General features: G+C 39.0%; 1 protein-coding gene across 1 annotated transcript in view; it reads right to left on the bottom strand.

The window, feature by feature from the left end:
* Positions 1-2,662: 2,662 nt before the first annotated feature.
* The window catches only part of LOC107746170 (FERM and PDZ domain-containing protein 3-like), a 175,903-nt gene continuing 166,719 nt past the window's right edge, over positions 2,663-11,846 (bottom strand). The window contains exons 9-15 of the mRNA XM_016560283.1: positions 10,389-10,520; positions 8,876-8,995; positions 8,370-8,459; positions 8,021-8,200; positions 7,793-7,928; positions 6,281-7,123; positions 2,663-5,913 (exon numbers count right to left, since the gene is read on the bottom strand). Coding sequence (XP_016415769.1) covers positions 3,137-5,913; positions 6,281-7,123; positions 7,793-7,928; positions 8,021-8,200; positions 8,370-8,459; positions 8,876-8,995; positions 10,389-10,520 — 4,278 coding nt within the window. The 3' untranslated portion in view covers positions 2,663-3,136. The remainder of the gene's footprint in view (positions 5,914-6,280; positions 7,124-7,792; positions 7,929-8,020; positions 8,201-8,369; positions 8,460-8,875; positions 8,996-10,388; positions 10,521-11,846) is intronic.

Genomic DNA, 11,846 nt, shown 5'->3' with positions numbered 1-11,846 from the left:
ACTTTGACATCACAATTCACAGTGTACTTTTGGGGGATTCTGTGCCAGTAACACAAGTGCTACTGAGATCAAAGAAAGCAAACTAATAACTTTCAGATGCATTTTCCACAGTTAATTAACTAATTTAGTTAAAAATAATTATATTATTATTCAATAACCCATTAAATAGACATTTTTTTTAAATCAGATAACTTGAATGTAAAGAGTTAGATAATGCTTTAATCCTTTGTCCACTAACCTAACTTATGTATTTTAACTGAATGTATTTCGTGTAAAATGTGGTTCTACATTTGAGTACATATGAATGTTTGCAGACACATAAACATACACTAATTACGTATTGACAGCATCTAAATCATAAATCATTTACATACAGACATACAAATGTTTATAATTCCTTTGAATGCTTAATATAATCAATCATAAATCCAATAGAATCAACTGATTAATTTCATTTAAAAAAACGTGTACTAGTCATTGTTTTAGATGCTGTCAGTACATTTATATATCAGCATCTATAAAAACATACACAGTAGTACCTTTTTGTACTTGTAAATGTTACATACAAATGTGATCAGTCTGATTTTAAACCAGTAAAGCAATTGCTAATGGTTCATGTAAACATTGAAAAGTTATTAAAAGTAAAGAAATGTTTGTCTATGAAGTGCATTGATACACATTTATGTTTAATGTATTTGGAAACATTGAGGAGCACTTCCTATTACTAGCTAATGTTTAATAAAGGTAGGTTTAAAGCACTAAATTAATGGCAGTTCAGAATTTTCCATGACCTAAAGTAAAAACTAATTACTCCCAATAACCATTAATAACTCTACTACTGGTTTAAAATACTGTACATTAGTTATGTATGGTTAACAAAGGATGAAAAACACAATCTAATTCTTTACATATGAGCTAATTAAACAAAAACATTTTGTCAATTGCAGTGTTAATAAATGAAGAACTCACTATTTGTATTTAGCCTGTTAATGCATTAACAATGTAGCAACAACAGTTTATAAATCTATGAATTAACGATAATAGTTTGCAAATGATTTTAAAATGCTTTGTTACTGTATACTTTTAATTAAGTGTCACTCATTATGAATTCGATCAGTTGATCTCAGCCAAAACTATTCTGAAAATGTTACTTTTAATATTCTTTATTGCTTTAAAACATGACCTTACACACAAAAAGACCACAGTGAAGCAAAAACACTGACAAGAACGCAAAGAACTAAATATGAACATATACAACAAAAATGAAGCACAGTGACAAATCTCATTTTGGCAATGCAACTAGTCTTTGACAGAAAGTATGTCTGGAAAAAAATAAAAAATAAACATGAGGATATTGTTTATTGTAACGTATTTTATAAAAATAAACATGTTACATGCTATATTATACTCTAAAATATAGTTACTATTTGTCTCTGGTACATATTACTATAAATCATAAGATACATGTGATTTCTCTTTAAAAAAAGTTATTTTGATAAATATTTGCAATGTTATTCTCAAAATGATTTGAAGCTTCACAAATATCTCATGTTCTTTACAATATTTTTTTGTTGAGCATAGAATAATACTTTACTTTTATATGGCAATATTGTAAAACACTAGATTGTATCTGTACTTTTACTGATCTTTTAATCAAAATCTAGCATTGAACAGTCTTTCAGTTGCTGGCTTGACAGAGCCCACTTCATCCAATTCTATTTTAAAGTAGGGATAACATGCAAGACACCAAAACAGTGAGATGTTAATTATTTAAATATCACAGTAGTAGAGCCTTACATGGATTATAAGACCATCATGTAACCGTTTATACCCTTGATTGGAAGAGGAGACAGAAAAGTTTTCAGACATTACAAGACAGCAGTTGGTTTTATTAAAATACATATAAAACTATTCTGTGTGTGTGGACGGGGATGGGGTTATGTTCTCAAGAGTGCACAACGGATGACATCACATGAAAATCCCCAAAAATAAAGTTTTCTACATTTAAGACGTTTCAGATTATGGAATAGAAGAAAAACAATGCAATATTCAAAAAATACTGTGAAACATTGGTTATTTGTGTACTTATATAGGCTATACGTGGAAACAGAATGGTTTTGTTTTATGTACACAAGCATTAGCTTAGTGATTGCACTAAATTATGCAGATATCATGAGCTCAGCCCACTCCTCGAATACAAAAAACGATGCCACTACATGTATGAGGTATGGATCTGGATGAGTTTGTAGGGGTTTAGAGCAAGAAAGGATTTTTTTGTGCATTAGCAAACAGGAGCGCCTTTTTACATCTTGGTCTCAGCTCAACCGTTGTATCCTTTCAATTAAAATTCCAGTGAATTTAAATCTGCTACATTGTCTGCCCTGGACAGGTGTTTCCTTCCACTATCTTGTTAGAGGGCTTTTGTGTTCATAAATATTCATTAAAAAAAGTGTCAATTCAGACGCTTACAGAAATACAAATCCAGACACTGTGAATGCGATATTGTGAAAAAGGTATTTTTCAGTATTTCATGTCACAACAAACAAAATTGAAAAACAAGCACATTACCATATACCCAACTCTCTCTCTACCTAATTTACAAAATCTGTTACCATGTAATTCTCTGTTATATATATATATATATAGCCACCCTCAGGTCATGTGTTTTAGATCTATAATTTATAATCTATTTTTAGTTCTATAATGTCTCTACAGTAATTGCAATAATGATAATATAGTTTTTCCATAATATGTTATATAAACCATTTTTAGGACACAGGATAATCCCACCAGCCCTTCCCTAGACAGTCACTTTGTTGTTTAAATATAGGAACAACTAAATATACAAAAACTAAGAGTGAACAGCCCTGTTGATCATCTAGAATGCACAGGATCAGCTGTATTTGTTTTCTCACTTCTGTGCACATATAATGTAAAAGATCCTTTGTAGGTACAAGTTGGCACAACCTTCATAAACAAATAACAGTAGATATTTATGCGTTTATGGAATTTAGCAGGCGGCGAACAGAAAGGCAAGTAAAAATGTAAACCGATGTATGATCTAAAGAGATTCCTGCAAGAGTGTTGAGCAGCTGTCTTTCTGGCCTGCCCCACGAACTCATGCATGAATGAGTCATTACTTGCTGGGCAAGGTTTTAATAGAGAGATTAAGAGAGCCCATGTTGGTGGATGTGTGGAGTTGAGGACTTGCACTCTTATTGGGGAGGCTAGTAGAATGTCCCATTGCCTCTTCAGCAGCACGAAGAAGAAGGGTGTAGTTGACAGCTACCTCCTCTACCTTACGTAAAAGCTGTAGTTTTTGAGTTTCAGATCGCACACCCCTGACCAGCCGAATGAATGTTTGAGTAAGGTTGCACAGCACCTGGAAGCTAGCTGTGACAGCACTTAGCATTCGTGATGGACTTTTCTCAACACTTGCCACTCGTCTACATGATGCCCTGAACTCTTTAAAATGGACTGCGAGTTCTTGCTTGTACTCTGCCAGTTTTGCAGGAGGGATACGAGGTTCACCCTCGAATTGGGGACTGTTGGCATACTGCCTTAAAATTGAGAGCAGCTCATTGGCATCAAGTTGTGCGTTTAGGAATCCATCAGGTAGCGAGAATGTTTTGCCCTGCAAGGACTGTACCCTTGCCAGGCTAGATTCCAGATTCCCACAGGCCCGCAGATCAATTCTCTGTGTTTGTGGCTCCTCTTCTTCCTCCTCCTCTTCCCCAGTGCAATCCTCTGCATCGAGTACCTGAAGTGTTTTGCTGACTATTGGCATTGCCCTTGAGTCTAGGTGCATTCCGGGCAAAACCTGCAGGGGGATGGAATAAGACAGTTCATCTTTTTCACTGCTCTCATCAGCAGCTTCACATTTGCGATAACAGAAGCAGAAGGAGCAGCATTTTTCTCTGTCCTCGGTATCCTCATTTGGCAACCCTAAAACCTCAGTGGTACCCTCACGACTTTCCTGAAGCAGCTCCTCTCCCTGAATAAAAAATATCCCCTTCTTCTTTGCATCCCCATCTTTAGTATGTAGAGGCTCCACTGGAGTTGGAAGTCTAAGTCCAGTGGCCCTGACTCTTTCCATTTCTTTCTCAAGGCTCTTTGCTTTTGTAGTTTTAACCTCAGCGTACAGGGGGGTGCTGTCATTATTGTCAATCTCCCCTATGCTATATCTCCTTTGTAACTTTTTGTACTGTGGTTCACCCATGCATTCTGAACGGGTAGCGCAAGTAGGCAAACACGACGTGGGTGTATCTCTTGGTTCCCTTGACTCTAGGCTTGTGGAGCGGATTCGAGTGGTTTTGATTTCCAAAGTCTGAGGTTTATGTAATTCTCCTTGAGCATGTGGAGACTTTGGAATTGCTGGGAGTGTTTTGGAGACTGCTCTTTCTCTTCCTCTCTGGTCCGCTGCAGAACCAACAGCTGTATCCGGGAGACGCATTCCGCGGCACATTCTCTTACAATCACAGCTGCGTCGCTGTTCTCGTGAGATCCCAGGAACTTTCTGTACAGGACTCGTGCGCAGCTGGCAGGCACATGGGGTAAATGAGGGAACAGGAGAGGATCCCTGTGGTATGAACTCTCCTTGTGATGTTTTAGGTTTTAGAAGCTCCTCCAGGAACTCTAGCTCATACTGCCTGACCTTTTGAAGTTGAGCACGACGCTCATCTGTCTCTCTGCGCAAACGTGCTGGGAAAGTGGCTGAAATTAAGTTCCTAAAACTCAGGAAGGGAGTACTACGCTGGGATTTGACTTTGTTATTTGCCTGTTTCTTGTACTCGGCTCCTGGGATAGTTGCACCCTTTTCCGCACAACTTAGGACAAGTGTTGGGTCTACCAGAACAGGCAAACTTTTAGCAGGTCTCTGTGGTTCCACAGGGGCTATACTCTGGGAGTTTTCTGCCTTTGCCTCTGACATCTCTTTCCGTTCTACTTTAACAGGCATAACTGGTGAGTACTTGGTAGGAGGCAGGGTGCTAGGCTTAGCCAAGCTTGCATCAGATGTCTTCGCTGTGTTCTCTTTGTTGTTAGCTAACTGAAGTCCTTTGGCACACAGACACTCATCATCTGTGGGAGATGATGAGTGAAACACCACCACTTTTTGGGCCTGTGGATCTTTCAGACGCACCTGTGGGCCAGGCTCTGGTCGTACCGGACAGGTGCAAAACAAGTCAGCAGCTGGCAGAAGGCCCTTGGAACGTGAAGGCTTAGTGGTCTCACTTGAGGCATTCTCGGCATCTTGGCACATATTTGTCGGACAAATCTTAGCAGATGCAGTTCTATCCACAGGTAAGAGGACAGGTAAGGCTATACTGGTAGTTTCTAGGGTGACTGTACCAAAATCTTTTTCCTGGACACCTTCTGAGGTAATGGAGCTTGTTTCTTCTTCATTAGCTTGAGGCAAATGATCCGTGTTGACTTTAGGAGCACTCTCTTGCTTTGATGCTTTAAGTTCCTCAGATGTCTGCTGTTCAGACTTTTCCAAGCACTCTTTGACAGGGCCTTTTTCCATTTTTTCTATATCCTTTTCACTTTTTGTTTCATGGCTCTTCCCCTGCTCCACAGAGTTGTCAGAAGGGCCAATTCCTTGATTGGGGCATACTTTCAAGGGCACAGTCTTACTTAAGATCATAGGCTTTGGTGGACACCCGCCACGGATCTGACTCATTGAAAAAGCCCTCCCACCAATTGCTTGTGTGGTACAGCCAGGGATTGTCAAAGGGAAGTCTCGCCGACTGAAAAGTCGCTCTTTGTTGATGTGGTGGGCAAGTAGATAGGCCTGGTTCTGATGCTGCTTCATGGCAGACACCATCTCAGACACATCAGTTAGCTCTGATGAATTTGTCTCATGTCCAGAGTCTAGGGATGATTCAGGGGTTATGGCAGCAAGCACAATCAACCCTGTGAGAGAACAGAAAGAAAACAACCATGCTCTTAATAAATCACATAAGATCACTTCAGATAAGCAAAATTATAAGGACAAAATGCATGTTCTAATTAATAATTAAAAGTAAAACATTACATTCTAAAAATTCCTAAAGTGTTAAGATCCTGTTTGTTATTTTGTTGGTATGAAGTAGGTAACACTGCATTGGTACTTGTTTTGGGACCTTGATATGTTAGGCTTCTGTAATTTGAAGGTAATTAAGTGTACAAACAACCCATTTTTAATGACTATTTCTGATTTTATAGTTTGCTTGACTTTCTAAAGATTCATTTACTCATAGACATGTAAAGAACCAGCACTTTTAATAGTACATATGTCCACCTGCTGTCTGTGGTGTCTGCTGGTGATGGTGTGGGTAATCCTCCGATGCAGCTAGTGCTTCCAGCGCCTGGAGGGTGGACACTAATGCATCGTCTAACTCCTGAGCATGGTCTTGAACCGTCCTAGTGGTCACATTATCAATCAGTGTTACAGGAACGTCCTCTCGACCCTCTGCCACAGCAGCAAAGGCTTTGATTCCTTTCCGACCCTTTTTCGGGTCGTCTTCATCAGAACTGTTATCACGAAACCCTGGAGGTGGTGCTGCTATGGCAGGAGGGTGAGGCTGCAATTTTCCTCCTCCATCATCCATCTCCTCATCTTCCTCATTCCCAGGGAGCGGTAAGGCAATGAGATCAACAGCCCCTCCTTCACGGGAAGCACATGCATTTGTGCACTGCTGCAAAATAAGCCTTCCTGCCTTCCCAGTGTCTGAGATCAAACCTTCAGCTTGGAGTTTTGCCTTGCAGGAATCACAGAAAAACCTCTGTGGAGGCTCCATTGTTTTCGCTCTGTTCCTGAAGCTTGAGCTGTCATCGGCGGGACCGTCTTGTTCAGCCATTGACTCAGTGCTCTTTAGAGTGGGGTCAGACTTTGTGCGTGAACGACTCTGTACCTGCGAGATAAGGTTCTCATTAATGTCAAGCTCCTGTTCAGCTTGTATCTGAAGCTCTTGCAGCTGTTGTTGCTCTTTTAAATGGATGTGACACAGGCCAAGGTGCTGAGATATGGGTGATGCTGATGTCTTCTGTGTTGCCTCTCTGGACGACCCCTCTCTCTCTTCTTGCCGACTCCCACTTGACACAGTGGCTCCGGAGCGGAATTGGGCATGGGAGCTTCTGGAATCTAAATGACAGAACTGTCTGAGTGGTTGAACGAGTAGAAAACATGATGGATGGGAATGAGTCCAGATGACAAAGGTGAGTCTGTTGAATTGAGTTCTCAGAGATGGAAAATAGCCTTGTGGGATGTGATGACATGCTGTGATCTTTCTCTTTGGCAGACCACAGGAGATGTGAACATCCAATACATAGTTTAGTTGCATGATGCAAAATATACTCAACTTCCAGAAATATGAATATATCTTGATTAGCATTTCAGTTACGCCTGCATAAACTGACTCAAAATGAGGATGGAGAGCTCAAGAAGATGGAGGGATCACTCTGGAATTATGAATGATTGCTACGATAAATCTTTATAACATAATCAGAGATTCCTTTTGAAAGCAACCTGATCAATTCGTGTCATGAATGATTCAATTATTTATTTATTTATTTTTATAATTTAATTTATTATGTTTTTTATTTTAGATGTCACCATGGACATTTTCTCACCATTATTACATATATTTTATTTTGAAATGTCCCAAATTGCATATGCAATGCAACATATTTTAGTTCAGCTAGTCAGTGAAAGATGAAAAGCAAAGCAAATGCACTGTCAGAAAATTACATGCAATGACTTTGTTGTATTTTTAATGAAATTGCAACAATAACAATACGATTTCTAACATACCTGCCTTGATCATATAAGGCTGACCAGGTATCCTGCAGTAGATTGTCCTTTTAGGGTCCACAAATAGCTTGTAATAGCCAGAGATCAAACAGGCAAAGTTTGATGCATCTGGCCACTCCATTAATAAGACCAAGGGCTGCATTAATTAGTGTGGAAACAGATATTAGTATAGTTTTGCTTTTTAGAAAGTTATATATTGCAATGCTGTTTCAGAGCATTTTTCCACACCTTTGCCTCCAGAATAACAACCTCCACCCGGGCTACTCCATGGTGCTCTCTGAAGAGCTGGACCTTGGCCACGCGGCTGAACTCTGCTAAGACAGTTGTTAGGTTGTTCTTCAGGTCAATCACATGACTGATACCGTGTCTCGGCCCAACCAACAATGTAGTGGCTGACTGCTTCTCATCCTTTCAATAGAAAACGAAAATGAGAATTTTAATAGCAGAAGGACAGACAATGTATTTATTTTTTAAGTTTGAAAGGTAATATGATATTAAGAACATTTTTGTAAAACCATGAAATCAACGCAAAAATGTCTTGATTATTGTTTGAGAAGCTATCTCAGATTCATGTTACCAAGCCAACTGTGTGAAACAAGAAGCCTCCAAATGGTGGAAGGTCATTCAAGACACGCATGTACTGTAGTTTCCCTTGAAGAGGAGAAACCTGCATAAAAACATGGGTAAAGAGAAAATAAAACTGGTGAGTTGTGCAAGTGCATAGAGGGTGACATTCTGGCCAGCAGAGGGCAATGTTTTGCTGCTATAAGATCTGCTATGTACAGTATATCAATGATCAGTATGAAGAAATGAATTGCATTCTGTTTTGCATATCACTATTTCACCATTACACGTATCAACTATGCTCTTAGGGCAGAAAATTAACACCAATACAAAAACCATTCTTCCTTAGACTGAAGAGATAAATAGTTTATTTGTTGCACGTTTCTTGATTCACATTTGAGGAGAAAGACCTCCATTTAAGATACACTGTTTAAAAAAAAATTTACTGGTAATTTTCTGCCAGGACATTATACATCAATTTCATGGACATTTCAGTTAAATATTCCTGAATAACTCCACCTGTATGTAGAGGTACTCAAATGCAGCGGGGTCTCTCCTCAATAAGTCAGCAGGGTCTTTTGGGAAGAAGCAAATACGCAAAAGACACTTCATTCCCTGGAAGTAGGTCCTGTGAACTACCTGAAAATACAGAATAAAATACACCTTTGAAATAAAACTAACAAACATTTCAGTACTAAATTGGCACGTTGCATTCCTTACAGTAGAAAGGTGTTTGTGCTGCTTGCAGCCATTCCAAATTAAATTAATTATCCTGTAATTCAGATTCTTATTGAAAGAACAATCACACACCGTTCCATTACTGTATATTCATATACAATGGCGTCCATGAGTCTGAGACCACACTGAATAGAAAATCTATGATTCAAAATCCAATTTAAACCAGTGAACATTTTAAGATTTGGAAGAATTGAATTGAAAATGTAATTTATGTTGCTAATCAAATAACTGAATTAGTGACTGAGCATTTGAAATGCCTTGTACAGATGGTCAGATGTTCTTGCATCCATTGGAGCACAAGATGCTTTTTGGAATATTTTCAAATCATTTGTATCCAGTAACATTAACATCAGTCATAAATACTATTAAATATGATTAAATCAAATTAATATGCTAATACTACTACAATAAAATGCTTATATATTTCTACAGTATACATTTGTCCAGTGACAGATGCTCTACAAACCACTATATATATTTTTTTACTTTGTTAAAGGGATAGTTCACCCAAACTGGAAAATTGTGTCATTAATTACTCACCCTCGTGCCCTTCCAAACCCGTAAAACCTTCATGACATCGTTAAAATAGTCCATGTGACATCAGTGGTTCAACCGTAATGTTATGAAGCCACGAGAATACTTTTTGTGCACAAAGAAAATAAAAAATAACAACTTTATTCAACAATTTCTTCTCTTCCATGTCAGTCTCCGCAGCCATTCACAAGAGTACCACGACGTATGCGTGTGCATTCCTCTGCTCGTAAACAAGGTGCAGCGCATGCGTGATCTACATCAGAACACGCATGCGTCGTGGTACTCTCGTTAACGCGCATCGAAAACTGGCATGGAAGAGAAGAAATTGTTGAATAAAGTCATTATTTTTGTTTTCTTTGTGCACAAAATGTATTCTCGTAGCTCATAACATTACGGTTGAACCACTGATGTCACATGGACTATTTTAACGATGTCCTTACTCCTTTCTGGGCCTTGAAAGTGGTAGTTGCGTTGCTGTCTATGGAGGGTCAGAAAGCTCTCGGATTTCATCAAAAATATCTTAATTTGTGTTTGATTTGTGAACGAAGGTTTTACAGGTTTGGAACGACATGATAGAGTAATTAATGACAGAATTTTAATTTCTGGGTGAACTATCCCTTTAAGGTTGCTTGTTGCAGCTCGCCATAGAAAGCTGGTGTGAAGTACCTTGTGCTCCACATTGAAGGCTGCTTTTAAACCTTTTGAACTGTAGAGGGCAGGAAAAGCATCAGTTGGTGTTTTTTGGGTGGCGTTTACTCACATGAGACAGAGGCTGGCTTTCCTGGAGCAGATGCAGCCTCTGATTCTGGGCCAGTCCACCAGACTCCAGAACCAAAGCAAAATGCTCGATGTAGCGTAGAGAGAGGCGATCCTGCAGCGACGATATCACATCCTGTGGCGAATGGGAAAAGGAGAACAAGTTCTAGCATTCTGTAGTAACTCTAATGGTTGGTGTTTTTAGCTCCTATGAATTCTGCTGTATTACAATATCTCAGATATTACAGTGGAAAGCAACAGCATTGGCAGTACATGTAGTAATATGAAAGAAATGTAATAACTCTTCATTATGTTATGTGCAGGAAAAAAACACGAACTTCTGCGGAGAGTAATGTTCGCGCCGCACTGTCAGTTTGGTGGCGCTAGTAAACATTGAGCGGCGCCGATGACAGGTCAGCGCGGCGCGAACACTTTAATACCGCGCTGTTTCATCCCACTTTTGGTGTGTTTGGCTTCCCATAGCAGAGTGAAAACTACAGGAGGACAGTCTTTCATCAGTGATAAAGCACTGAAATCAACACTCCTAGTCACTGGACCCTGCTCTGGAGACAAATGGATGCGTTTTACTAGTGGTTTGCTTCTGAAATGGATGACAAATATTTCATGAGGTTTCCATGTGACCAAAGCAAATACTGTGCTCAAACACTCTGCTGAAGCATCGATGCATGCTTGTGTGGAGCAGAGAGCACTGGCTGCTGTGCTGCGTTATTGTGTTTGATGACAGTAACTCCAGCTATGGGAGATAGACAGATTGCTGTGCTGTGTTCTGTCTCCAGGATTGAGATAATCTGTTTGATGATACTGACCAAAGGCTGAAGATATCAGCTCAGGAGCGACTGTGAGAAATGTTAACCATGCCGTGATACCACAAATGTAGGAGAGGTAAAAGCTCACTAGGTGTTTTGAAGGTCTGAAACCAACAAACCTCAATGACTCATCTACACCTTCAAAAAAGTATAGAGCCTTTGAAAGCGAAATAATTGAATAAAAACTGTATTGCATTTCTTTCAGTTGATCATAGTTCCTGGAATTCATTGTTTTAATCTGACGTAACGTGTACAAAAGAAAGTGCTCACCCTTTTTACCTTTTTTGCTTTCAGAAAGAAAAAAAATATAATGTTGGCTCATGACTTTTCTAAGCCATGTTACTGTATTCGGTAACACTTTAGAATGATGGTCTGTATGCAGGAAATAATAAAGGACAAATGAATAGTACTACCATAACACTTGAGCTACTAATATTAATATTGAAACAGGATTATCTAATCAGGAAGTAGTGGCAAATTTAGGACTATTATTAGGTAATCAATAATTATTGAATGAGAGGAGCATCATTAAGAACTACTAACTATGAGCAATTATAAAGAATTGCCATTCACTTTAAAATAATGGTCCAGATCACTAGTAGCTCCTGCACAGTGACTAGGTAACACTTGAGTCG

The sequence above is a fragment of the Sinocyclocheilus rhinocerous genome, unplaced genomic scaffold (assembly GCF_001515625.1).
Source record: "Sinocyclocheilus rhinocerous isolate Xijiao unplaced genomic scaffold, SAMN03320098_v1.1 scaffold348, whole genome shotgun sequence".
Lineage (NCBI taxonomy): Eukaryota > Metazoa > Chordata > Actinopteri > Cypriniformes > Cyprinidae > Sinocyclocheilus > Sinocyclocheilus rhinocerous.
Note: the sequence above shows the minus strand (reverse complement) of the source record. Positions and strands in the feature narration are given on the sequence as shown.